This window comes from Bos javanicus, chromosome 21 (assembly GCF_032452875.1).
Source record: "Bos javanicus breed banteng chromosome 21, ARS-OSU_banteng_1.0, whole genome shotgun sequence".
In the NCBI taxonomy this organism is placed as follows: Eukaryota; Metazoa; Chordata; class Mammalia; order Artiodactyla; family Bovidae; genus Bos; species Bos javanicus.
The window spans coordinates 48,676,167-48,703,929 of NC_083888.1; the positions used below are offsets into that span (position 1 = coordinate 48,676,167).

The 27,763-nt window shown below is 33.0% G+C and overlaps 1 protein-coding gene across 12 annotated transcripts in view; it reads left to right on the top strand.

The window, feature by feature from the left end:
• The window catches only part of MIA2 (MIA SH3 domain ER export factor 2), a 97,136-nt gene that overhangs the window by 61,668 nt on the left and 7,705 nt on the right, over nucleotides 1–27,763 (top strand). For 8 of the 12 annotated variants that reach the window (XM_061394979.1, XM_061394980.1, XM_061394987.1 and 5 more), the window contains 11 exons: nucleotides 611–731; nucleotides 2,159–2,205; nucleotides 2,949–3,039; nucleotides 5,463–5,601; nucleotides 6,513–6,614; nucleotides 7,614–7,674; nucleotides 8,218–8,253; nucleotides 11,537–11,604; nucleotides 12,822–12,904; nucleotides 14,513–14,641; nucleotides 17,596–17,754. In XM_061394979.1, coding sequence (XP_061250963.1) covers nucleotides 611–731; nucleotides 2,159–2,205; nucleotides 2,949–3,039; nucleotides 5,463–5,601; nucleotides 6,513–6,614; nucleotides 7,614–7,674; nucleotides 8,218–8,253; nucleotides 11,537–11,604; nucleotides 12,822–12,904; nucleotides 14,513–14,641; nucleotides 17,596–17,754 — 1,036 coding nt within the window. The remainder of the gene's footprint in view (nucleotides 1–610; nucleotides 732–2,158; nucleotides 2,206–2,948; nucleotides 3,040–5,462; nucleotides 5,602–6,512; nucleotides 6,615–7,613; nucleotides 7,675–8,217; nucleotides 8,254–11,536; nucleotides 11,605–12,821; nucleotides 12,905–14,512; nucleotides 14,642–17,595; nucleotides 17,755–27,763) is intronic. The other 4 variants (XM_061394982.1, XM_061394983.1, XM_061394990.1 and 1 more) reach the window with 1 other exon arrangement.

The window sequence follows — 27,763 nt, forward strand, 5'->3', positions numbered from 1 at the left end:
AATAAATTGAATCTGTAAAGTCTCTTTTTTCATATATCACTTGGGGATTTGTTTAACTTCACACAAAATTTCTTCTCATGTTTGTGACTACTCTTATTGTGGCAAATGAGAGATACCATGTAAATGTTTTGTTACTGTGTAGTCGTGTAAAAATGGGCCATTACTACGTATTCTGTTTATTTGATTTGGGCTTCCTTCGTAGCTCAGACGGTAAGGAATCCACCTGCAACGCAGGAGACCTGGGTTCCGTGCCTGAGTTGGAAGATCACTAGAGAAACGAATGGCTACCCGCTCCAGTATTGTTGCCTGGGGAATTGCAGTCCATGGGGTCATGAAGAGTCGGGCCTGACTGAGCGACTGCCACTTTTCAGTTTTCACTTTTCATATTTGATTAAGAGTAACCAGTTGTTATTTTTTAACTTGTAGACCTTAATAGTAAATAAATGTTAGTTTTTGAGGGTATTTACATATTTTATGCTGGGTAGAGAGTGAGAGCTCATGTACTTTTTATCCATGTGGGTTGATTTTTAGACTACAGTTATGCATTCAGAGGTTGTAAAGCCAGCATAAGACATTACCCTCTTTTTTCCCCCCTTTGGTAAACGTCAAGTCTCTGACAGAGCGCTTACGAAAGATGAAAGACTGGACTGCTGTACTTGGTGAAGAAATTGCAGATGATGATAACTTGGAATGGGAAATGAAGAGTGATTCAGAAAATGATGCGCACCTAGGTATTAAGTCATAACATCATCTGTTACTGAAAATGATGGCTGGCTCTTGTATGTCCTTTTAGTTCCCCATGTGCTATTATAAGACTCCTTATATACTTGTGTAATATTCTTTTCCTCTCTCACTATCAGCTTCAGCTGTTTCAGCTAGGCTAGCTCCATTTCAGTAAATCTTTCTTCAGCGCCTCAGATAGACTTTCAGCCTTCCTCATCTCTGTTCTTTTTATGTGTTGTACATTATAGCAGTCTTTGGCTTCCCTGGTGGCTCAGTGGTAAAGAATCCACCTGCAATGTGGGGACCACCTGCAATGCAGGAGATGCATGTTTGATCCCTGGGTCAGGAAGATCCCCTGGAGAAGGAAATGGCAACCCACTCCAGTATTCTTGCCTGGGAAATCCCATGGACAGAGGAGCCTGGCGGGCTACAGTCCAAGGGGTCGCACAAGTCGAATATGAAATAGCGACTAGACCACCACGACCACAGCAGTCTTCATATTGCATCATAATTCTTTCCATGCCTGTTTTCCCCTGTACTGTAAGCTGATAAATGGGTGGGTGAGTAGTTGGAAAATTGAGTGTTATATAAATGAATGCCTTAGGGTGCATTTTTTTAGATGGTTCATATCTTGACAGTACTTTAATTTTGACCATCCCAAAGTCTGTTGCCATTGCTGGTTGCAGTATGAAAACTCAGCAAAAGTTAGGTTCCCTATAGCCACTTAGTGTATTTTCAGATCAGTTCTTTTGACTTTAAAAAAGAACATCTTGTTTTGATGTATAGACTCACAGAAAATCGTAAGAATAGTACAAAGAGGTTTCAGGTATCTTCATTGAGTTTCCCCCAATGATAGTTTCTCTGACTTTTGTAACCTTTCTCTTTTCTTTCCCTCCATTTTCTATATCAGTAAAAAATGTGTTAAGGAGAAGGTGTGATTTTTTAAAAGATTTTCTTTGATGATAACATTAATGTCTTGGAAGAAAAGTACACTTCAAAGTAAAGACATATAGTTCTGTTTGTACTTTTTTACTTCTGCTTTATCTTGTGAGAAATAATTATTTTTCTAATGAGAAAACTCACATTTAATGTTATTTTAATTTGGAATATAATTCTGCTCATATTTTGTCTGATGAGGGATTCTAAGAATAATTGAAACTGGGGGCTAGATTTAGGTGACTACCACATGCTTATTTTAACTCTGTTTTTGGAGTTAGTGGTGAAGAACCGTGTTACGTGATACTATGATAATTCCATTGCTTTTTTTATTTAGCTTCCTGGGAGCAGGTCTGAGGCCGTTGTGCCTTACGTTAAATTCTCTATTGTAGCAAGGGATTATAAAGCTCTAGTTAAGTGAACTAATAGAATCATTTGGCTGTCTGTTGTGGCATTGTACTGTTTTATCAAGTTATTATGGTTTTGTTTTTCATTATAGATAATCAACCAAAAGGAGCTTTGAAGAAACTGATTCATGCTGCTAAGGTTTGCATTACTACATAAGAATATAGAGAAACAAATAAAGCATGGATTAAATCCATATATCCTAGTAACTCTTTTAAATGTCCATTTTATAGTTACCATATAAGTGATAGAAGTTTTAGAAGTGATCAGAATTTTCTTCAGTTGCTTTTTAATTTTTTTTATGGTAACTAGAAATTCATATTGTTAGTTTTTAGAATTTATTGTAATAAAAATTTTCAAGGTGTGCACTCATTTCTTTGGATAAGGACTGTATTAATGTTTACTACATATTTTCCCATACTTTCCTCTTTGAATGTTCTTCACTCTCGGGTCTCAGTGTTTTCTAATATTCTGTTGCCCCATATCTTATCTTGAGAAGTAGGTACTAGATTCATTTTCTTGTGGTTTATCCCTGTTCTCTTTCATCCTGGTAGTGGTATCCTGATCTTTATTGATCAATGTGAAGTTTCAGTAATGTAGTGTGAAGGTTGCTTTGATCAAAATTTATGTGCTGAAAGCAAACAGCTGCTGTTCAAACATTAATCACTGACTTCTTTATGCCTGTTTTGAGATTTACATGTGTTGATGACTTTGCTAACTTTCTAAGATAGAAACTCCATTGTTGGCTTGTGTAGTCTGGGCAGTAATTTCATCGGAGTGTAAAAGAGCTTCAAAGGATTAGGATGGTATATTGAGATTTTTGTTTGTTTTGGTATAATTGTTTAATGTTGCTTTTTTTCTTCTCCTTCTCCCATTCTTTGAAGTTAAGAGCTTCTTTAAAAACCCTAGAAGGAGAAAGAAACCAAATTTACACTCAATTATCTGAAGTTGATAAAACAAAAGAAGAGCTTACAGGTAGATAATCTATAGACTTACAAAGTTTTTCTAAATAAATACGTCTCCTTATAGAGAATAGAACATTAATTGAATCAATTATGGGGAGATACAATTTGAATTTTTTTACTTTTACTTTTGTTTGTTATTTGTGAAAAGTTAGTCTGAGTTTTCATTGTTGGTAAAGCCATGTCATTTCCTCCATATTTATATAAAATTAATGGCATTATTTTAAAAAAAACTATGTAAAGCTGTACTTTTAATTTCAGTGTCAAATATTTGGTATGGTTTTAGTTGTTTAAAAGTAGCAAATTAAAACTTAATTAAAAATATCTTTGTTAATTGCAAATTTGATTTTTAATAGTGGTACTTCTATATTTCATAGATCTTTTTATGGTACAGTTTTTTCCTCTAATGTCCTTGCATAGTATATTAACATATATGGGAATGATGTTAGACCTGTAGAACTGATTTGTTTTTCATTGAAAAGATTTTTTTTTAATTTTGCTGATAGCGTTTTTTTTCCTAAAGTGAACAAATACTATTATGTTCCAAAATTTTAAAAGTTGATGTAAGTAACATTCCATTTTGTAAAAAAAAAAAAAAAAAAATTTAGCATAACTGTTAGCAAAAAAAATGATGGAAGGACATTCTCAAATGTCAGCCATGTTTCTCTTTGAATATGGGATCATGGACAGATTTCTGTTTTCTTTTTACTTATCTATATTTTCAAAAATTTCTGAAATAAGTAAACTGTGTTTATAATAAGACATTTTTTGAAAAGGTTGAACCACCAAAGATACAGATTATTTAAAAAATTATTGTTGCCCTATTCACATGGTACTGGTAGTTGGATTATTTTTGAATTTTGAAAAACATTAATATTAAAGTTTTGCTAATGTATAGTACTAAAAGCCATGGGAGATTTACGAGAGGAAAAGATATGGAGCCTACTTTCAAGCAAGCCCTATTTTAGTACATTAACAGGCTTTCAGTGAGGAACTGTAGAAAGTGCTAGGATAGTAACAGATTTGCTCACCAGTTACCCCATCACTTCATATGGTATCTTGGCAAATTACTATTTTTCTAAAACTAGTATTTGGAGATTTTGTGTCCCTTCTTGCAAATCTTTCTTATTTTAGGGAGTCATGAAAGATAAATTTCTATAATTGATCTTCTATTCAGAACAGAAAGGTTTTCTTCTGAATTGTTTCTCCTCTGACCTGCTGTTTTTGGTAATCATTTGCAGTGGTATTTTAAGATACAGAGGATTTGAAACAAAATAGTTAATGTAGAAGTGAAAAAATATAATGAAGGTTTAAGTGTTGGTTTAATTTTTTTTCTAAATAGAGATGATCCAATTTTAAAAGAAGTAATATCCAACATGAATGTCAGTTAAGTGACTTAACAATGGCTTGTTAAGAATTGTTAAGATGACATGGCAATGGCTTAAGGCCAAAGGTCAACAAACTTTACTGATCTAGATTTAAAAATTTCTTGGAAAGACAGAAGTGGACAATTTCCTGTACATTTAATCATTTAATGTTAAGGTATTAAACTATCTTTTTGGTGTGTATATTTAATTAGTAGATGTTTTAGAATAATTATATAATATTACATAAATCAATAAAATTCTAATGATTGTTAGTATGATTTTGGAATTGTCCTGTTTAGGCAGAGTGAGTTTTGCCTTGTTTCAAGATTTGTGGTATGGTCATGATTCATACACATTTTTGGGGGAGATGTCACCTTAGTGTTAGAGGAGTTGAATTATGTTATGTTGAAAGAGAAATAATTTATCTAATTAGTGCATCCACTAATTATTTTATAATCATAATTAATTAGAATTGTTTATTTTAATTTTCATTGGTGATTCTTTTAGGTTGAAACAAAGCTAAATTGGTATTTTCCTTTCCAGTCTTTATCTGGTGTAAGCCAGCAGGACTTTGGGGCATTCATTATCAGAAGATCCAAATTTCTGGCTTGATTTTTAACATGTATAAAAATTTTGGCTTAAAAAGAGGCTGGGTAGAAGTATTAATGGGTAAACTTTTTACTAGGGAAAAAAAGATGCATTATTAATCATGTGGGAGAGGTTCACAGAAAATATTAAGCTAAAGTATTTGCCTTCAAAATCCTCATCACCAAACTTTGAGAATTTTAGTGACTTTTGTCTCCTAGACTGAAAATTAGATGCTACAATTAAAGAGTACTGAAGGTTTTAGAAATTTTTTTAGGAAATCTTTAAATAATAAAAAAATTATAATAATTTATATAGCTCTTTAACATGTTAAAAGGTATTACGCGAACAAAATATTGATTTTCTGTTGGAAAGAATTTAGTTTATTAATAATTAGTTTTTGTAATTTTTATTTTTATAAAATATTAATGTGTAGCTCAAAATACTTGCTCCCTTAATTGTGATTTAAAACATTTTTCTGTAGAGTGTATTAAAAATCTCCAGACTGAACAAGCATCTTTACAGTCAGAAAGTACACAGTTTGAAAATGAAACTGAAAAACTTCAGCAGAAACTTAAAGTAATGACTGAACTATATCAAGAAAATGAAATGATACTTCACAGGTAATAAATTATGTTTGTCACTCCATTGAGTGGCAAATAAAATAGCTTAAAAATGTTTTGCATTCAGCTTATGTGATGATTTAGGCTTCCCTTGTGGAGAAGGCACTTGTGGCTCAGCTGGTAAAGAATCCACCTGCAATGTGGGAGACTTGGGTTTGATCCCTGGGTTGGGAAGATCCCTTGGAGAAGGGAAAGGCTACCCACTCCAGTATTTTGGCCTAGAGAATTCCACGGACTGTATAGTCCATAGGGTCACAGAGTCGGACATAACTGAGCGACTTTCACTGGCACCCCACTCCAGTATTCTTGCCTGGAAAATCCCATGGATGGAGGAGCCCGGTGGGCTACAGTCCATGGGGTCGCTAAGAGTCGGACACGATTGAGCGACTTCACTTTCACTTTTCACTTTCATGCATTGGAGAAGGAAATGGCAACCCACTCCAGTGTTCTTGCCTGGAGAATCCCAGGGACGGAGGAGCCTGATGGGCTGCCGTCTCTGGGGTCGCAAAGAGTTGGACACGACTGAAGCGACTTAGCAGCAGCATGTTATTATTCAAAGTTCTTAATTTATGATTGGGTTGCATTTCATCAATTTATTTTTTTAAGAAAGTTACTTGATTTTGAAACATTTTTTCTTTAATGATAAAAATATAAATGATAATGATGAACTCTTAAAGCTTCTGTATTAGTAGTACTTTATTGGATAAGGTGCTTTACAATTTGAGTCTACAATATTAAATTCCACACTCAGGTACATTTGTTTTTTTCTTACATGTGATGTTTTTATTGATATTTTCAGGTTGCTTTATGGGAAACAGTAGAATAAATCACCAGTTGTGATATAATTAAAAGTATACCGTTGATTATTTTATGACATACAATCACAGAAATAAAACCCTTTTTGTTTTAAGGAAATTGACAATGGAGGAAAATTACCGGTTAGAGAAAGAGGAGAAACTTTCCAAAGCTGATGAAAAGATCAACCATGCAGCTGAAGAGCTGGAGACCTATAGGTATGAATATATTTCACCCCTTTCATTTTGAGGTAGGAACGGTATCCATACAAAAGCCCCAAAGCAGAAAAAAAATAACAGAGCACTCAAAAAAAAATCCCCCATAATTTTATTATTTTTCATTTAGATGTCTTGCTCTTATGCGATTATACAGAAAATATAAAAAGGAAAAAAGTTTTTCTTTTACTCTATGTAATTCAAAATCTCTTAGATTAGTTGGATTTGAATATGGGCAATCCTATATTATGTTAAAGTTAAGAACTTTATGAATGTGACTAATTTTAAGGTCTTTCCTCTTTGGTTCACATGGGGAAGAATGTATATAATATTAATCAATTTGAGAAGTATGCTGTAAAAAGAAGAATAAGCCTTAATTAAAGTTATGAAGAAGTGTTTATAAAACCATAAATTTAGTTTTTACCTTAGCTCAATCCTTACTGAAATAATCGATCCTAAAATAATAGAAATAATAAAAACTTAGAGAAAATAAGTGACAAGATTCAGCAGTACTCCAAATAGTTGTGATACTTCATTTTACATTAGGAAGAGCAAGCTTGAATTTTATCCAAAAAAAGTTTTTAGTCTTAAAAAGTCTTTTTATAGTCTTATGAACTTTAAGTCTTTTTAGTTGTATAAAGGTAATAGCATTTCCTTTCTCCCAGGTCTTTAATTTCCTAGAGTTCTATTAAGACTACAGACATCTGAATACATCTCCCAATATGCTTCTTAAAAATGAAAATGAGCCAATATTCCATCTAAATCTTAGGTAAACTCAAGTAGTAGTATTCCTAAAGCTTACCTAATTATATCAGGAAAAAAATATGCTTTAGAACCTTGCAACTAAACCAGAACCACAAAGGTGATGAACATGTGGAATTCTAGCGTGACATGAAACAAAGCAGTCTAGGTGTTAAATTAATTAATATTTTCAGTAGAGATAGTGTGTTCTGTCACTTCTTAGTTTATGTTAAGAGTAGAATGATTGTTTGTTCTTTATAGAAAGCGAGCCAAAGATCTAGAAGAAGAGTTGGAGAGAACTATTCATTCTTATCAAGGACAGGTATGTGTGTGTGTGTGTAACTTCAAACAGTGGTGATTTGTTTGAATTCATATCTGTTTTGATGCAGGAGTGTAGTTAGTCTCTTGAGGTTTTGCATGTGGTGGCAGAACATTTCTAGGGAGCAAAGATTCTGGGACAAGAGACATTGTTTAAAGTTGCTATGTGAACTACTGCTAATTTGGGAATTTGAGTTGTGTAAATAAATAAACATATAGCAGCATTAGGAGCCTATATATATATATATAACCAGTCTAGCTGGTTGTCTCTTAATTGGTATCTCCTATTGTAATTGATTATTGTGTAAAACAGAAATGTACTAGACAAAAATTTGAATTGTCTTTACTTGTTTTTGTTTTAGAAGTATAATAGAGTAGATCATATGTATATGAAAATTTGCTTTAAAATAATACTTGCTGACTTTTTAGAGATGATTGAGTTATTTTTGAGTTTATGAGTTTTGTATTAAATCATAGTGGTAGCTATGAATGTTTTTTACAGAAAAAAACAGTTATTAGTAGTATTTTAATGACTTTTCTTTTTCAGATTATTTCTCATGAGAAAAAAGCACATGATAATTGGGTAAGTATTAAATTTTCTTAGGCTTTTTTGTCAAATTGTTCTTTTTCCTAATTTAGATGAGCAGTGTAAAGGTATACTTTTACAACTGAGAAAAAAAGGTAGTGTATAAAGAAATCAGTTTCTTCTAATTTCACCAGTAGTGGAATTATATCCCTTATGAACTAAATACTTTGTTTTGATACAGTTCTTCACAAATCTGATTTTTCCTTCTCTGCTTTTAGCGTTTTACTTCTTGCAAGAAGCTTTACTCTTTGGGGCTTATACTCTGGGGGAGGTGAGGCAACGTTCATGGACTTGTTTCAAGCAGTGGATTGCCAGCTAATTACTTGTGGACAAATTTTTAAAATTCTGTGGGCTTGTTTACTCATCTGTAAAACAATGGGACTAGCTGAAATAATAATCTAAAGCCCGTCCTAGTTCTAAAAATTATATTAATATAATTCAGGTATCTGATTCTCTGATTTTTAATTACTTGTTACACAGTACAAAAAAGACCATCATGAGAAAGGACATGTCAGTGCTGTGGAGGAACTGTATGAGGAAGTGATAACTATATAGATTTTGAGTAATGATCAGGATGGTCTCTCTAACATGAAGAACTATCGTTAACAGCTGGGTTTTGAAAGACTTGCCCCTCAAAGTCTTCAAGGGGAAGTGATTTGCACAGTAGGTGAATATGGGGTCTGGAGTCAGCTTGTTTTGGTTGATATCCTGGTTCTATCACCTACCACCCATTCCTTACCTAAAGACAGAGATATTAGTATCTACTTCACAGTTATTGTGATGACATTAAATAAGATAATTCTGATAGCCAAGTACCTGACATACAGTAGGCATTCAGTAAATGTTAACTGTTAAATTATCACTGTTGAACTGAAGCTTGGAAGATATTTTTATTTTTAGGCATGGATGTTTCTTGGAATGGAGATTTCAGCTTAGAGTAAGAAATTAAATAAGTTGAATATCAGGATCCTTGCCAATTTTGAGCTTTTATATGCTTCTGTAATGAGGGTTCAAGTGAAGATTTGTTATTGAAATAATACACTGGTCTTGGAAATGAATTTAGTCTTCTTCATCCCTTTCTAAATGCTCAGATGAAAATTATTTTTTAAAGATGGAGAGGAACTGATGTTTATTAGTATTGCATATATTCTAGGCACTGTACTCTAAGGCATTTTACATATATTACTCATTCAGTCCACACAATAACTGTAATTCAGGTCTTCCTGATGAGGAAACAGCCCTAGGTCACATGATTAGAGAGTTAAGATTGGAGATTGAAACATTGACCTTTTAGATTCTAAGTCTTATAGATTTGTTTTTTAGACTCCAAGTCTTATACTTTTTCTTTTCAATACATTGAAATTCTTGTTTAGTAAATAATGACATTGACCTTAAATTAAAACATGCAGAAAATATGCCCTTCATGTCTCAAACTAAAAAGATATTTTATAAAAATAATATATACTCATTGAACAAAAATTTATACCATGTAGAAAAGTACAAAGAAGTAATCAGCAGTAGTACTTTAATTTATTCCATGCTTTTATAGATACATTGAGACATAAAGCACATATATATGTTTAAAAAAACAAGATCATATATTAATGTTTTATAACCTTTCTTAATATATCATAGATATTTTTTATGAAGTTTTTCATTTTATAAACTTTTAGTTTGTTTCCACTATTTTACTATAATAAATAATTTCTTAATTTTAGATGTTACTTTTTCTGTTGAGCATTTCTTTGCTCCATCCTGTTAGATTTAATTTTCCTTTAAATTGTCATAGTACTTTTTTTTTTTTTGTATCCTGTGGCAAGTGCTGTGGTTATTTGTATTTGTTCTTACCACAGATTTAAGCTTATAGGGACTGTTTTTCTTTCCTTCTTAACACCTGTTCCTAATAGAATCTTTTTTGCATATTGTAAGTGTTCAATATCTGAATATAAATGTTTTAGAATACAATGTGGTTGGTTATTTACTAAAATTACAGTTTTTGCTAACTTCTGGGTGTAAATTTTTCAAGTGTGAATCATTATCATCAGTCTGTTTTTATATTTCTTTGTTGCAGGTATATCTTTAATATATACTATACTATAATCAGAGTAGAATTTACTTTTGACTTAACTACACATTTTTGTGCCATATGTTTAAGAGTAAATATGTTACATATTAGCAAACATTTAGAAATGATTTTAGCTCTGCATCATTAAAAGTTAAATGAATTGTTATTTTGTTAACAAAAATTGTTAACAGTGGTGTTCTTTTTTGTTAGTACCAAAATTGATTATGTAACTTGGAAAAAGATTTACACCTGGAATCTTTTTGGTACTGAGTGCTAACATGTGGTTAAGCTATACTTTTGGTGAATATTTGCCCAGTTAAAGTCAATTCTCAGGTACAGTTCAAAATTATAGACTGAGTCACCTTTTGGTGACTGTCACATTTGCTCTAGTGAACTGCATTAATCTGGCAGGTGTGATGTTCCACACTCTGCTGCTTCTGCTCTGGAGAGTCCACAGAATAACAGGGAAACATGTAGTATAGACAGGGAGGCCTGGCGTGCTGCAATTCATGGGGTCGCAAAGAGTCGGACACGACTGAGCGACTGATCTGATCTGATGTAGTATTCTATGCAGGCTTAATTTTACCCACAGCTGTTTGGGTTTACTGCATATTCTTGGTATAAGCTTTTTTTTTCTTGTAACATATGTATCGGTACTCTGATTTTTATTAAATGAAAGTGTCTCTAAGTAAATGTAAAAGACTAAGGAATGTATCTCTACAGTGCTGTGTACTTAATAAACATGCAGCATGCTTTGATTATATTCAGCCATTAAAAAAAACAGCCTTTACCAGCATTTTTAGACCTTTATGGTTTCACAGAATTACAGTGATTTCTTTCCAGAGATAGTTACTTTGTTCTACTGCCAGTGCTTCCAACGCATAATAATAATTCTGAGTCTCCATTCCTAAGCTTGGCTCCTCTTCCATTGCTCTTGTCATGTTAGTTGGATATTTACAACACCAAGTAATTCTAATCCTTGACTTTGCATCTAGCTGAAAGCATTTCTTGGCAAGTACATGATTAAACTCCAGCCTTAGGCTCATCTGGTTGTATGAAACTCATTCCTTTTTGATATATTTTTCTAAATTAAGTTTTTTTTACGTTGAGTTTACTGAAATGCATACTTACATATTTAAGTGATTGTATGCAATTTTTGTATATTTGTATGCAATTATTAAGATATTTATGTATGCTTATATTATTTTTCTTAAGTTGGCAGCTCGGACTGCTGAAAGAAACCTCAATGATTTAAGGAAAGAAAATGCTCACAACAGACAAAAGTAAGTATCTTAGTAGGAATACTTTAAAAACTTTGCTTATGACTTTTATTCTTAGTTGTTATTTTATTAAGTAGTTAATATTTTTATAAGGATAAACAAACTTTCAGTGACCCAACATATCTAGTAATAAAGTATACCTTAGTTCTATTAGAGTTTACTAGATTTTTTGTTTGAAACACTTGTCTTAGAGGTTACTGTAACAGAAAGAAACTTCATAGATTTTTTTGTAAAAAGTATAACTTAAAAAATTTTTGTTTAAACCAGGGTGGGTAGAAGGAGATTATAAGAGATGGAGATAGAAAGGATAAATCTCTTTGACATGGTAATTCGCAGAGTATTAACATCTTTAATGAATAAATGGATAGAATGTTTATTATTTCTCTTTTTCCATGGTCTTATTATATTGGATGGCATTGCTTTACGATAACAAAATGAAAGGATAAAAGAGTACAATGTTCAATTGAAGGGAAGAGTAAATGGTTTTCTGTGAAGACTGTAAAAGTCTTCCCATAGTGTTATAATTTCTTGACAGAATGTACTATTAACATTATCCAGTGTTAGTTTTAGTCTCTTGTCTTTTCTACTCAGAAATTAAAGCCATATGATTAAATGTTTTATTTCAGATCTAATGGTATAGAACTAGAAATAAGATTCTTTTAAAATGTCATATTTTTCAGATAAAAAGTTTGGAAAGGGATAAAATAGGATGAATTAATCAGATTCCAATTTTATGTTATGATTGAAATCGTATGGGTAACACTACAATGGAAAGCTTATATGACTCAGAGCTGGGAGCCCTGAGTTTTAACCCTGGTACTTTCATTTTGCATAAATCATTTGAACTCCTAACTTCACTTTCCTTAGTTGTAAAATAATAGGTTTGAACTCATTGACCTTGGAGGGCCCTTCAAGATCTTTCTAAAAGTTGGATTCTGTGATATGATATTCTTTGTAGCCTAGTTTTGAAAAAGATCAAAACAATTTCAAACCTCAACAAAACCACTATCATGAGGCAAAAGGAACCTGTTACCCTAAAATAAATAGTGGAGGATATATAAAGGTATTTCAGTCAGAATAATTTTACAGGACCTGTTTCTTTTATGTAGATATTGAGATAATAAAAAGTAGTTTATAATAGTGGCATTTTTCTTGAAATGTGAGTGATTTACTTACTCTCTTAGATAAGTAACTTAGCAATGTTTGTTCTTTATTCGCAGATTAACTGAAACAGAGTTTAAAATTGAACTTTTAGAAAAAGATCCTTATGCACTTGATGTTCCAAATACAGCATTTGGCAGAGGTAGTTTTTTTTTTTTTTAACCCCTCATTAAAAAAATACTTATTTTATTATATTTTGTACATACCGTTTATATTAGTGTGAATTAACACTACTCCTTATGAATTTTTTAGATTTTGTAGTTAGGGTTCTAATCTGAGTTTTCTTGTGGTCTCCCAAGTTTCTGAGTTTTGTTCTCTAGCAATAATGTGAATAATGGCTTTCTCAGTGGCATTTTGTAGGATGATGTATGTTTAGTACCTTGAGCTCCTTGGGAAGCAAAGTGCTTGGTACATAGTAAGGTACTTATTGTTTTTTTGTAGAGTGAATGGGTAAAGCTTGCTTAAATGGAATGGCATTGTGACTGTTTATATATTAACCATTCTTTGGAATTTGCTTGAATCTTAAAAATAAGAATTAAAATAGCTGATTTTAAATGATGTAAAATTCATTAAAAATGTGGGAAAACTATATTATCTGAGTTTTGATTGCTTTAATTACCCCCAAAAGAACCAGTTATTTGGAAGATGTATTTAATATTTCTGTCCATTCATTAGTGAGTTAGCATCTTTATGATCTCATACTATTCCAAATAGTTTATTACATTTTTCAAAATAATTTTGGTTGAATTGGAATTAAGCTTCCAGGGTAGTAAAAACAAACCTATCTTGTATAGGTAGACTCCTCTTTTAATAACTGTTGAAAAGTTATAAAAATCACTTTGAGAGTCCAGTTTCATTAAGTATTTCTACGTTAAGAAATAGCAGATTTTTATGAATTTCAAATAGGAACAAAATCTGGAGTTGAGGGAGTTATTCAGAAAGAATGCAAAAATGTCTCAGGGTAAATAATGCTTTGATCTTTTGTTGTAACTACATTTGAATATTATATAAGCTACATAATAAAGTTTAGCATGTTTTGAAAAGTATTATTTTGGGTGGCATTGAAGTTTGTTTGTTTTTTGATAATGTTGATTTTTGATCTTTGGAAGTATAACCATTATTTGAGAATGGTGAAGTTTGTAAAATGATCAGACTTTTGGTCATATGGTTAATAGATAAAGTGATTTATTTGATGTGTAAAACTGAGTTTTCACTGGTGATAAATCAGAAGTAATTTCTGATGCTTCAGAGTATTTTGTGTTTTTTCTTTTCAGCTTTTGAAAATCTGAACTTTACTTGGGTAATTCACAGCCCAATACATGCCCTATCTGGCCCTGATTTAAACAGAGCCCTTCTATTGGTACGACCCTCACCAGCTGAAATATCTGGAAGCATACTGCCATTCACAACAAAACAAAACCAAACAAACTTCATGCCTCTCAAATGCTCTTATAACTAAAGTATGGTGTCCTTTACTTATTAGTGTATGATCATTCAAGTGTATTACTTACCAAAAGAGTAATGTTTTTATTGACTGAAGTGTCTATTTGGTAGATAGACTTAAACACATGGTTCTATATATAGCTCTATCCCATATTAGCTAAACCCAAGGCACGTTTAGTATGTAGGACAGAGATTAAATTTAAATTGGCAATAGAATGACCCGATGGTAATTGCTGAGATAGGATTCTAATCTATAGTGTAGTTAATTGAAACTATGAATTTAAATATGCTGTTTTAATTATTCCAGAGCATTCCCCATATGGTCCCTCACCATTGGGTCGACCTTCACCTGAAATGAGAGCTTTTCTCTCCCCTCCAACTTTGTTGGAGGGTCCACTCAGACTCTCACCTTTGCTTCCAGGGGGAGGAGGAAGAGGTATATTGTTTAAACGTCTTTATTACTCTAGATTTCTTCCTTACTTTATATTTTCATCTCAACTTATCTTTAAAATGATCTTTAAAGTAGACCTTTGAAAAATACAGGCATTCCTTGCACTTACTCTAGGTTAATTTTTGTTTGGAAAAGGAACTCTGTGACATCTAATTTGAATATATTTTTCCCTTAGAAACCTATTTCTAATGGATTACATTTTGGTCAGGGACTTGATATATCATCTTTTAAAATCTTTTTAAAAACTGTATCTTTTGCTACATAATATATAACTTTATAAAAGTATGTATGAAATACAGTAACAGTATAACCTAGCATAAAATTGTATTTTAATTAAGCATTATTGGAATACAGACTTAAAAAAAAATCTTTTTTTTACTTATTATCATGATCTTTTTATTGTAGAAAATCAGAAAGTGAAAGAGCTTTTTTTTTTTTTTTTTTTAAGAAACAAGGAATTCAGAAGTGCTCTCCTGTAGGCATAGTTTTGTTGGGAACCTTAAAAGAGCCCTAACTCATTTGTTAATACTTTGAGAAACTGACCCAAGATTGTGTGCTTTGTTACCCCCTTATGTGTTTTTGAGAATTTCCAGAGCCATTCAAGCACAAGCATTAGCTATTGATCTTTCTGCAGTGACCTCATCAGCACTGATGTTACCTGTATACCTCTTTTGATCTGGAGTTTTCCTCTTTTGGTCTCAACTATATTTTGTTTGTCAAGTTACTTTAAAACTTTCCCTTGCGTTGTGGCAAAATTGAAACATATTTATTCCAAAATCAAGAGCTTTAGGTTTTTAGCCCTGAATTTGTGTTTATATCATGTCATATTACGCATGAACATAAGTGTTCTCGAAGCCAGTCACATGAATACTACCCTTACTATCTTTGATGCTTTCTGATAACTTCTATTCAGTTCTATTCCATTTCATTAAGAAAGAATACTACTTAAGATTAACTTCATACACCACAATGGGTTGCAGCCAACAGTCTGAAAAACAATGGCCCTATAAGTAAGGATATAAACTAGCTAAATTGCCAATGTGAATCACTAGAAGTTGAATGACATAAGTCAAGGATTGCTTGTAGTTAATTGAATATTTGAAATAACAGTAAAAAATTACCTTTGATTTCTCCTCTCCTATTTAAATTACTTTCCTTTCTTTTTAAATAACTTTCAAGATACAATGTGATTAGATCATTTGCAAGGGTGTTTTACTGTTTGTTAGAAAAGCTACAGAAGTTTTAGGTAAGTTATCAGCCGGTCTTAAAAGAGTTGCTTTGAACTGAACGTTTCTATGACCCACAAAAGAAGAATGACCTTTCGTTTCCTTCCTCTTATCTTTTTTTTTTTTTTGAAAGTTTGGATGAGATACATGTTTGAGTAAGGTTGAGAGTAAGGAAAATAATGTCTTTTTAGAGTAAATTGTATGTAACTTGTGGACTGAATGAAAAACCTTGACCTTTAGCCTATTCATGTTGGCAGTCTTTCACCTACTAGTCACTTGGCCTGTACTTTTTCTTCTGGAAGTAAGCAGTCAGGAGAAAGGCTTTGAATGTCTCTTTTAAAGATCCGTTTTTCACTCTAGACAACTGCAGCCTAGTTGACTCTTGCACATTTTTCACCGATTTAATTTTCTGCTTTCCCAACCTTTTTTTCCTTCTGATGAACTGATTAGAAGGATGAACAAACTAGAAGGAATGAGGAAAAGTTGACCTTCTGACATAAAAGTCAGTTGGCTTCCTGCCAACAAGAGTAGATAGAACAATTTTAAAAATTACTAAAATTAAAAAAAAAAAGAATGCTTATACTGATTGGTACAAGTTACCATGAAAAGGTCATATTACTTTTATCTCTTAGAGGAAGTACTGAAATGTGGGGAGCATTTTAGAATGATTTCTATTAAAATAATTTTTTTTAAAGTTCTTTGAAAAGTTAAATAAGCTTTTGTTTTCTGGGCAATATAGTTTTGAGGAGACCTCATTCCCCCTTCAATGGCAGATAAAATATTAATTAATTAATTTTGTTATTTAATATTAAAACTTTTTATATTTGTGTTTTTCACTTTAATTGAATATGGGTTATTAGTTGAGGAACCATTCTTTCTGTGGTCATAGGAAGGGAACTTTGGAATGATTCCCTTTCTTTATAAATGTCAGCGTGTCAGATTTTCTTATCCAAATGAGTTTACCTTGTTCAGAGTGTTTATTTCAACAGTGCTGCTGCTTTTCAAACTCTTTATTTTAGACTTGCTTTCAGAGTTGTGAGCTCTCTTTGGAGGTGAACTTGATATTTAAAAATTGCTAGAAGCCACTTAAAGCCAAATTTATGTGACATATATAAATTTTGTAATCAGACTGGTTAAAATCATTTCTGAGGCAGAAGTCATGAAGAGTCATGCCTCTACTTACTACAGCAGTAAGATGCAATTTCTTGAGTGGCTCTTAAGTTAATATGAGTACATTTCTAAAAGATACGTTAAGTAGTTGCAGAATTATTAAAATAGGTATATAGCCTCTAAGATGACTGTTTTAAAGGCCTCATACCCTTTGACTATTGGCATTTTAGTTTAATTAACAAAAATCTCATAATTATTACATCTGATATAGAAATCCTTTACTTTGCTATTTACTTTCTACTTTTATTTTTCAGACTTAGTATTTATAATTTCCAGTTTAACCACTGACTTTATATGTAAATAATGATAGTAATAACATTTAAGAATGAGTTTTATAGGCAAGTATTTATGTATATGACAAAATATTTCCTTTTGTTTTAGAAATGGCTTTGGTAGGGATAGAGTTATAGTCTAATGTGTCTTAGGAAAACTTGGTTGGAATCTGATTGTTCTGCCTTTCAAAAAAAGGCCTGGATTTTATTTGATGAGAGATCTTATAATACTTTTTTAGATAAAACAGTTGTACCTTTCTTCTTTAATTAGGCTCAAGAGGCCCAGGGAATCCTCTGGACCATCCGATTACCAATGAAAGAGGAGAATCAAATTCTGATAGGTTAACTGATCCTCACAGAGCATCGTCTGACACTGGTTCCCTTTCACCTCCCTGGGAACAAGATCGTAGGATGATGATTCCTCCATCAGGTATGGAATGAGTATAGTTAGTGTGTATATTTGAAAGGCAGCCAGTATGTGCACCATACAGGAATGAAAGACTAGAGAAGTACACGTGTGCCCTGTCTTAAGAACCATGATACATATTAGAAAACAGTAGTAACACAAATTTCCAAAGAGAATAATTAGGGATAATTATTCACATTATAGAAAACTGTCTTCCCTCCACCCCCACCATGCAGTGTCTTTATAGTTTTTGTTGCTCATAGAAGTGATGCATGTTTAGGTTAGAAAATTCGAACAATGGAGAAATGTATAATTAGGAAAGTGAAAAAAATCCCCCTTGTCATCTTAAGCATGCCCTCCCAGAATGTAGTTTTATATCTTTTAGGGAGTTCTTTTTTGATATGTTTTCATAAACATAGGTATACCCATTCCTTCATCACTTCTATGCAGTTATACTATTCACCTTCTTCTAATTGTCTTTTTACCCTTGAACAATATATCTTAGATTAATTGTCAAGATAAATATATTTACCGGAAGACTCACAGTAGAATATTCTGAAGTAAGGCAATAACTGTTATTCCCTTATAGCCTCTATTTGCCCAAGGAACGTTATTAAAATTATTCAGTTTGCTAAACTTTTATTTATGCACAGTGTTTCAGGGACAGACACTGTTATGTAGAGTGAGCTATGCCTGCTTTGCATAAATTAGTTACATTTTAAAAAATATACTAGTTCAGATTGCTTCCTGAGGAGTTGGAGAAGGAAGAATATTGTGGTTAAAAAAACCTTTAATTCCAAGAGTTAGCCTTTGCTTTGTTAGTGTGTGTATATCGTATGAAGTGGTAATTTCTTTGGTTTGAGGTTACTTTCTTTTGTTTGATATCATTAGAGTATCAGCTTCATAAAAACAGAGATTTGTATCACTTTAGTTCACTGCTGTTTCTCCAGAACCTAGAACCATGCCAAGCCTGTAGTATTTGCCCAGTAAACATTTGTTGAATGAATGAATACCCAAATAATTCTAAGAAAGCTGAATAGTTTTCTTACTGTTTTTATATTTAGAAATATATATGCTGTGACTTTCAGACTTAAGAATCTGTTAATAAGTGGCATAGAAATCCTCCTTTCAAGGATTTTTTTCTTGAGTAGCATTCATTTTAAACTTTAGATGTGATAAAAATAAAGATGAATAATTTACAGCCCCTTTCTTAAGGAGTTTGATTTCAAGCTTTTGGTGTATATTGTATTTCTGTGTGTGTGTGTGTATATATATATACACACACACACACACACACATATATATATATATATATATATATTTAAAATTTTTTCTTTGGGAGCATTAGGTCTTAGCGGGATCTTTCTTTGTGGCTCACGGACTCTCTAGTTGTGGTGCATGGGCTCAGTTGCTCCAAGGCATGTGGGATCTTGGTTCCCTGATCAGGGATCAAAGTCGTGTCCCCTGCATTGCAAGGTGGATTCTTAACCACTGAACCACCAGGGAAATCTCATATTTTTGTAAAGAATGGTCCTTTTGAGAATTTACAAGCTGTCAGTACCAAGAGCCCCTGTCACATGCTCTGCCTCTCCCCCCAAGTATTATCTAGGGTAGTGATGCTCAAACTTGGCTTATCATCAGAAATAATCTAGGGGACTTAAAAAAATGCAAATACCTGGGTTTCACCGCTTTCCCCCGCCCTTGTTTTTCTGTAAATTTCATTGAATTATAGTTGCTTTACGATGTTGTCATTACACCTTCTGAACATGATCTCTGCAGGTAAGATCTGTATTTCCCAAAAAAACCTCTCTAGGAGGTTCTGAGGAATAGCTAAATTTAAAAACCACTAATTTATCCAGTGCCCTTACTAAATAGAGAAGGGAACTAAGTCCCAGAAGAGGGATTTTCCCTGACAGTCTTAGTTAGAACAGTTAGCTAGGTGAGGAGCTGAGGCTGGAACTCAAACAATAGTGACCATTATTTATAAAATTGGAACATACTTGACATGTTACCAATTGCCTGAAACTTACAATTTTTCAGACCTTTTGATGTTGTCCTATAGATCTCTGTCTCCTCATTTTATTGCCAAACTTTTTTCCTTTCTTTTTTTGGTTGAATAATTTCTGTTGATCGTTCTTCAAGTATACTGGATCTTTCCAGTGTTACTTTCATTCTGCTGTTAAGCCCATCTGGTACATTTGGGGCTTTCCTGGTGGCTTAGCGGTAAAGAATCTGCCTGCCAATACAGGATACATGGATTTGATCCTTGGGTCGGGAAGATCCCCTGGAGAAGGAAGTGGCAACCCACTTGAGCATTCTTGCTTGGGAAATCCCGTGGTTCAAGGGGCCTGGCAGGCTACAGTCCACAGGATCACAAAGAGTTGGACATGATTGAGCAACTAAACAACCCCATGCACTGTAGCCTCTGTCCAGAATTCTGCAGGTAAAAAAGTATTTGGATTGGCAATTAAGAAATTTGATTTCTAATCTTCACTCTTTAATCTTTTTATGTGATTTTTGAAATTTGTTTTATCTCTTTGGACCTCAGTCCTTTTATACAATGAGAGAGATGAACTGAGTGATCTGTGTAACCTGTTTATCTGAGTAAGAGAACATTTAGTTCAGTATTAATGGTTGATGTTGAGATGTTCAAGATAATGTTCAATCTAGTTGATAGACCAAATAATATAATATACAATGTTAGTAAAACCAAAGATTATTTACAGCATTCTTTTCTAAATCCAATTGTGAACACACCTTTTTCATTTTAAAAACTTAATTGAGGGACTTCCTGTTCTAGGTCAAGCTACCTTTTATACAAACTGGTAAATGTTGACAGCAGTAAACAGTGGTAAGTTATGTAATACCTAGAGCAACCACTAAAAAGTCTTCTTAAAGAGATATACTGAGGAATGCTTTGGATCAGATAAATTGTCATTGGAACAGACCTGCTTTTCAAGCCCCAAGGAGACATTTCTCAAGATAGATCATATCCTGGGTCATGAAACAATGTTTAACAAACCTAAAAGAATTGAAATCATATCCTGTGTTCTCTGACTATGGTGGAATCAAACTAGATCGAATTATTGATACATGCAACAATTTGAATAGATCTCAGATCGTTAAGAATCTTCCTGCAACGCAGGAGAGCCAGGTTGGATCCCTGGCATGGGAAGCTCCTCTATAGAAGGGAATGGCTACCCACTCCAGTATTCTTGCCTGGAGAGCTCCATGAACAGAGGAGCCTGGCGGGCTACAGTCCATGGGGTCTCAAAGAGATAGACACAACTGAGTGACTAACATAAAGCCATAATGTTGACTGAGAAAAATATCTCAGAAAGTCAGATAATATATGATTTCATGTATATAACATCCTTGAAATGACAAAATTATAGAACTAGAAAACAGATTAGTGGATGCCTTGAGTTAGGGATGGTAGAGGGAGGAGAGTGGATGTGATTAAAGGGAAGCCTGAGAGAGATCCTTTTGGTAATGGAATAGTTCTGTATCTTGAGTGTGGTGGTGGTTTCATAAATCTATTCATGATAAAATCTATCCATGGCAAGAACTATACATGTTAGTTAGTAATAATGTTAGTTTGCTGTTATTACATTGAACTATAGTTATGAAAAATGTAAACATTTGGGGAAACTGGGTAAAGGGTATGCAGGAACTTTCTGCATTATTTTTGCAGGTCTCTGGGAATCTTTATTTTAAAGTCAACAGTTAAAAAAACCTTCTTATCTGGATACAGAGCATATAAAGTGCAAGTATTTTTATGCATATAACCTGATGATTGTTTCAAAATTTGAGCACACCTGTAAGCCAGCATTCAGGTTAAGAAACCGTTTTCAGTTTATTTTTATTCATCTTATGAATTTAGATAGAAATATCACATCATAAGTAATCAGAATTAAAATTTTAACAAGAAGATGTCCCGTAATTAACAAACCCATTATAAATTCTTAATAAATATTTAACTGCAACATGAATTTCATCAGTGTTACTTACCTTGCTCAGTGTTTCATTCTGTAAGAAGTTGAACTTTATTCTGTGAGGATCTCATCCTTGAAGTTCAGGAGTAGAAAAGCAAAAACATCAAAATGCTTTTTGAAGCCTCTGAATCACAACAGCTAACATTGATTGACAAAGCAAGTCACATGGCAGAATTTGGAATCATTGGGCAGGATAGGTATTCTACCTCTTAAGGACAAGGATACGAGGAAAGGTAAATAATTAAGGTCATGAATAGAATCTAGCCAGAGTGATTATATTAATACTATTATGATGTATTTTCACTTATTATATAACTGGCTTTTAAAAATATATGTAAGTAATATAATTTTAAAATTACTTTTTGGAAGAAAGGAATATATGGTTTTTCTGTTAAGTTCTTCCTAATTGCCTTGTTTTCTTTATAGTTGCTCTTATTTACAAAGCTGTGCATAGTAAGCAATCTTGACTAATGGTTGAACAAGTTTTTAGAAAGTCTTTAAATATGATCTAACTCCCACGTGTGCATGCTGAGTCACTCAGTCATGTCCGATTATTTGCAGTGCCATGGACTGTAACCCACCAGGATGCTCTGTCCATGGAATTTTCTAGGCGAGAATACTGGAGTGGGTTGCCATTTCCTACTCCAGTGGATTTTCCCAACCTAGGGATTGAACCCATATCGTCTGCATCTCCTGCTCCCACATTTAGTAGTTATTAATACATTTTGAGAGACATGCTTATTAAAATGTTCTTATGCTTTTTGTAAACTGTAATTAGTATCTGTATGTTTCTACGGTACTAGTAACATAATTCAAATAAGAAATGCTAAAATTTAAATGATAGCTTTTTGACTGTCAGAGTATGAATCTGCAGGATTCTTGGCTTTTAGTCTTTTAACTGATTCTTGAGAATTATATCTATAAGTAATTTATAGTACAGGTATTAATCACAGTAACGATTCATCATATGTACATGGTTATATTCATGAATCTAACAAGAAGGATAGTAATTGTGTCTAAGTTCATGTAAATATTTTGGTAAAATTTTAAGTTAAGAAAATAAAACCACAGATACTTTAATGAAGCAAAGTTTCAGTTTTTGTCATTTTTTTTTTTCACCCTTTGGTATTCTTCATCTCTCAGTGCCCCTCTTGATTTTTCAGTGCTCCACCTTCAGTGTCCTTTTATTCCTCTATGTTGCCTCACAATTTCTTTTTCCAGGAATAGAGAAGTAGCAGAAAAGAATAAGAATCTTAATTCTCAGCAGATCTTGTGCTACTCGAGAGATATGCATTAACAGTGAATTACATGATTTTTCCTCCGTGTACTTTTTTGAGCTTTAGCAAAGAGCAGGGAATATGTATGTATGTATGTATTCCATTTTGTATTTTGGTCAGTGCTTATCTTTAACTGATTTAGATAATATATTTTATGTAAGGGGTAGCAAAGAGACTTAGCTGCTATTTCTTGGTGGTTTTATCATGAATTAAGTGTGGCCTTCAGCATTGCATGTTTAAAAAACTTGCTTTTTATCTCTCTTTTTTTAAAGAGCTAAACAGAAGACATATACAGCCAACTTGAAGAGGACAGTTCTAAATTTTACCTTAAGAGAGAAAAGCAGGCTAAACAGATCAAAACAGTTGGGAGAGCTTTATCAGAACAGTTTGGAGAACACAGGCATAGATTTTTACATTACTGGCTCTGATCTATAGATGTTTGTGTAGACCTTTGCCCTGCATTGCAAATATTCTTTCAGATAAGATGCATTTGATAGAATTATAGTTTGTCTTAAGTTAGGTTCACTTTGATTTTCCTGTTGAGATTTTGGAGTTTTCATAAGCTGAAAAAGTGTATTAAAATCCTAGTGATGCTTTTCTACTCTTAGAGGATGAGATTTACTTTAAAGTTATTTCCAAATTCCAAATTTTGAGGCTGTCACTTTTTTGGGAGTATGTATTTCTTGTGGCACTTCAACTTTCTTGTGTAATGATCCTTTTTAAATTCTAATGATTAGCATTTGGTTGCTAACTTACTGCTATATGTAGTTATATAAACTTGAAAAATCCATGTTTAATTTTGCAGTCTTCCTGAACAGAGTCGATTGAGGAAGATTAAGATGTGGGGACAAATGTAAACAATTTTTGAAAAAATTTGCTTTTAATAAAAATGAGAGATGAGGTGGTAATTGGATGGAGCAATGTTTTTATTTTTAAAGATAGAAAACATTACAACATGTTTATTTGCTGATGGGAATAATCTAAGATCAGAAGAGAAATTGATGATGTATGGGAGAGGGTATAAAAGTACACAAAAAGAGTGGGATCCAGAGGGTAATTAAGAAATTAGATAGTGTTTGAATAACTTTGTAAAAGGAAGGAAGGTGGAGCAGCTGGGCACAAACGTAGAGTCTGGGTGAGGTAAGTGAGTGTGTTTAGTTGCATCAAGTTCCTTGATGTGTAAGATCATTAACTTGGGATAGGAGAGAAAAGGAGGGGATTGTCAGAGATTTGGAGGGAGAAAAAGGTACACAGTAGCCATTTAGGAGAGTGAAAGAGTTTATATGTTAGTGAAATGTGGTATGATTACACGGCAATGTTGAGTATCCAGTTGAAGTTTATGATCATAGATTTGAAAGAGACCAGTCAATACTATAGGCTTCCCAGGTGGCGCTAGTGGTAAAGAATCTGCCTGCCAAGGCAGGAGATTCAAGGGACATGAGTTCGACCCCTTTGTTAGGAAGATGCCCTGGAGGAAGAAATGGCAACTCATTCCAGTATTCTTGCCTGGAAAATCCCATGGACAGAGGAACCTGGGCTACAGTCCATGCAGTCGCATAGAGTTGTATGCGACTAAGCATATATAGTTTGTAATTGTAAAAAAATTAATTTATCATTACATCTACTTTGGGATGCTTACTTTGTGCCAGATGTTAAGAGCTTTATATTAATCATTCTAACACTCTTAAATTTATTATTCCCATTTTACAGGTGAAGAAAAAAAACCAAAAAGTTAAAAAATAGCATAATCCTATCACCTACCAGAATTTGCATATTAATATTTGTTTCATATATATATACATATGTGTGTGTGTGTGTATGTGTAGCTGTGTGTCAGAGAAAGAGAATGGGTAAATAAAACAAATATAAACTCTATGAGTTGAAGTCTGTTCTGTTTCCTTCACAGCAGGTGGATTCTTTACCCTCTGAGCCACCAGGGAAACTCTTCTGTTTCCTTTCCCAAGGTCAACCTTCTTTCCCAGAGGCAATTACTCATCAGTTTAATGTTTGTAAACTTGTAGTCTATATATGATTTTTTTTTAATTTCTATTTTATCAAGTTTTTGTCAGCATATGTTCCTGATTTCTTTCCATTTTAATAAAAAATTATTAAATTGCTGTATTTAAGTATATAAATCTACCACAATATATTTATCCAGTCTTATCCATTTTCCTCTGATGAACATTCAGGGTGTTTTCAGTGTTTCACCATTACTAACAGTGCTGAAGTTAACACTTGATTTTTGCACGTATGTTCTTTAGAGATGAGCCCAGGTTATGGAGTTGCTGGAAAGTAAGATACACATAGTTTCAGTTTTAATAGATGTTGCCCTTGGTCTTCAAGAGTGGTTATGTGTGAAGTATTTGAGAGTAGCTGTTTTTTCAATACCTGATGTAAAACTTTTAAAAAGTATTTCCAGCCATATGAGTTAAATTTTTTCTCATTTTTCTTTGATTGATTTTTTTACAGTTCCTTCATTATTAGTGAGCTTGAGCCTCTTTTTATGTTTATTGGTTATTTGTATTTACTTCTGTAGATTGCCTGATCCATTTCTCTTTTGCTTGATAGGAATTCTTAGTATCCTTTGGATGCTAATCTTCTATCTTTTATAAATATTTTATTGGTTTATTGTTATGTAGGTTATTGTTATATATCAAAAACCAAAAGTTTTCTATTTTTTTTAAGGGAAGTTAATCCATTTTTATTTTTACTGAATTTGTTTTTCTTTAGAACCTGTCAATATCAAAAAGATACTGTTTTCTTCTAAAAATGTAAAATTTTGATTTTTTAGGTCTTTAATATGGGTTTTATTTTGGTTTTAGAGTTTAGTTGAAGAGTTTTTCCCCCCATGGGTAGACAGTTGTTTTAATACTGTATATTTATTTATCAATTTGAAATATTACTTTTATCTTAAATGTCCATATTTGCATATGTATGTTTCTTAGACATTTTCTCTGTACCATTGGCCTCTTTATTCCAGAGCCATAATCTATCCATATTGATGGTTTTATCAGCTACTTTCTGGAAGTTTTACTTTCCATTAATTCTTTAATCATTAAATTAAATTATTTCTTCACATTCTGAGTAAAGATGCTTATTGTACTTGATTAGTGAACAGTACTGAAATTAAAAAATGCAAATCCTTTATCCATCTGTATAATTCTCTTCTCAACCACATTAATGTTCTTGTTATGTGATAGACCCCCAGTTATTAAAGCTACTGAAGGAACTATTATAAGCTTAGATTTATTTTGGAATGAAAAGAGATGAATAACATTTTTGTTTAAACTAGACATTGTGAATTTTATTGTAATCTTTATTTTATGAAATTGCTTCATGGTGCTCTGTATGGTTCTTCCTCCTTTTTTATTTGTTTTTTTTTTCCCCTGATTCTTTTCCTTCTCCCATTCTTCCTTTTTAATCATCTCTTCTCTGAGAAGACTGGTAGAAAACAAAGGTAGGCAGTCAAAAGAGAAAGGAACCCTTCATGTACTTATTTGTATTTTAGTCTTTCATTGGTCATATGCTTTCCATGTAGTTTTAATACATTAAGTATATGTGTCTGTTTATGTATGTACATATACATGTATATGTATATTTGAATTTGACTAGAATATCATTCTAATCAATACCAAATATCAATATCACTCGTTTGTCCTTTCTTATTTTTCTTTCGGGGCAAGCTTTACCTCCTCTGTGGCACCGTTTCGGACTCCTCCAGTCAGAATTAGATAGACCATCTCTCATATTATTTGTATGCCCTTTTATTTAAGACATGATTTGTTTTTGTTTCATCATCATAAGGACACAGATTGTATTAAAACCAACTTTGTATCACTAATGCCTGGCACATAATAAGAGCTGGTAGATTTAAGAGTGGATTATTTTCCTAGAGGAGGGCAATGTGTAACATATGGTCAGTAAAACAGAATACTTACAGCAAAATCTTGTATTTCTCAGGTTACTGATATTGTGGGGATGTATTTTAGAAGCAAAATAGTGATATGGTATCTTGAGACCTGATTTTAAGGAAGAGTTGGAAAGTCTGCCATTTAGTTAATTCTGTGTTTAAAGTAGGGAAAAGGCAGTTTAGACCTCAGTGGTTGGTATTGGCCCTTTCTCCCATGGGGCTAATTCAGATGGTTACCACAACTCTGAAAGGGAGGAAATGGGCCTTCAAGACTCTGAATCTTTCTTTCCTAAGTCACATCCCTTGACCCTTGCTGCTGCTGCTGCTAAGTCACTTCAGTCGTGTCCAACTCTGCGACCGCATAGACGGCAGCCCACCAGGCTTCTCTGTCTCTGGGATTCTCCAGGCAAGAATACTGGAGTGGGTTGCTATTTCCTTCTACAATGCATGCATGCATGCATGCTAAGTCGCTTCAGTTGTGTCCGACTCTGTGCGACCCCATGGACAGCCACCCACCAGCCTCCTCTATCCACAGGATTCTCTAGGCAAGAATACTGGAGTGGGTTGCCATTTCCTTCTCCACTTGACCCTTGAGAACTCATTAAATATAATTTTCTTCATTGACTCCAGTTGATGTCAGATGGTATCCTTGGCTTTTTGTCTGTAAGGTCCCAAGGGACTGAATCATATAACAAGTATGTATGGAGTTCACATTATATTCACCTAGGACAGTCATGGAAGGTAGTATGAGACCATATCTATTAGGATGGGAGAGAGTGAAACAGGGTAAAAAAAACGTTATCCCCTTTGTCCTCTGCCATATTTTTTAAAATAGTATTATTACTTACTAA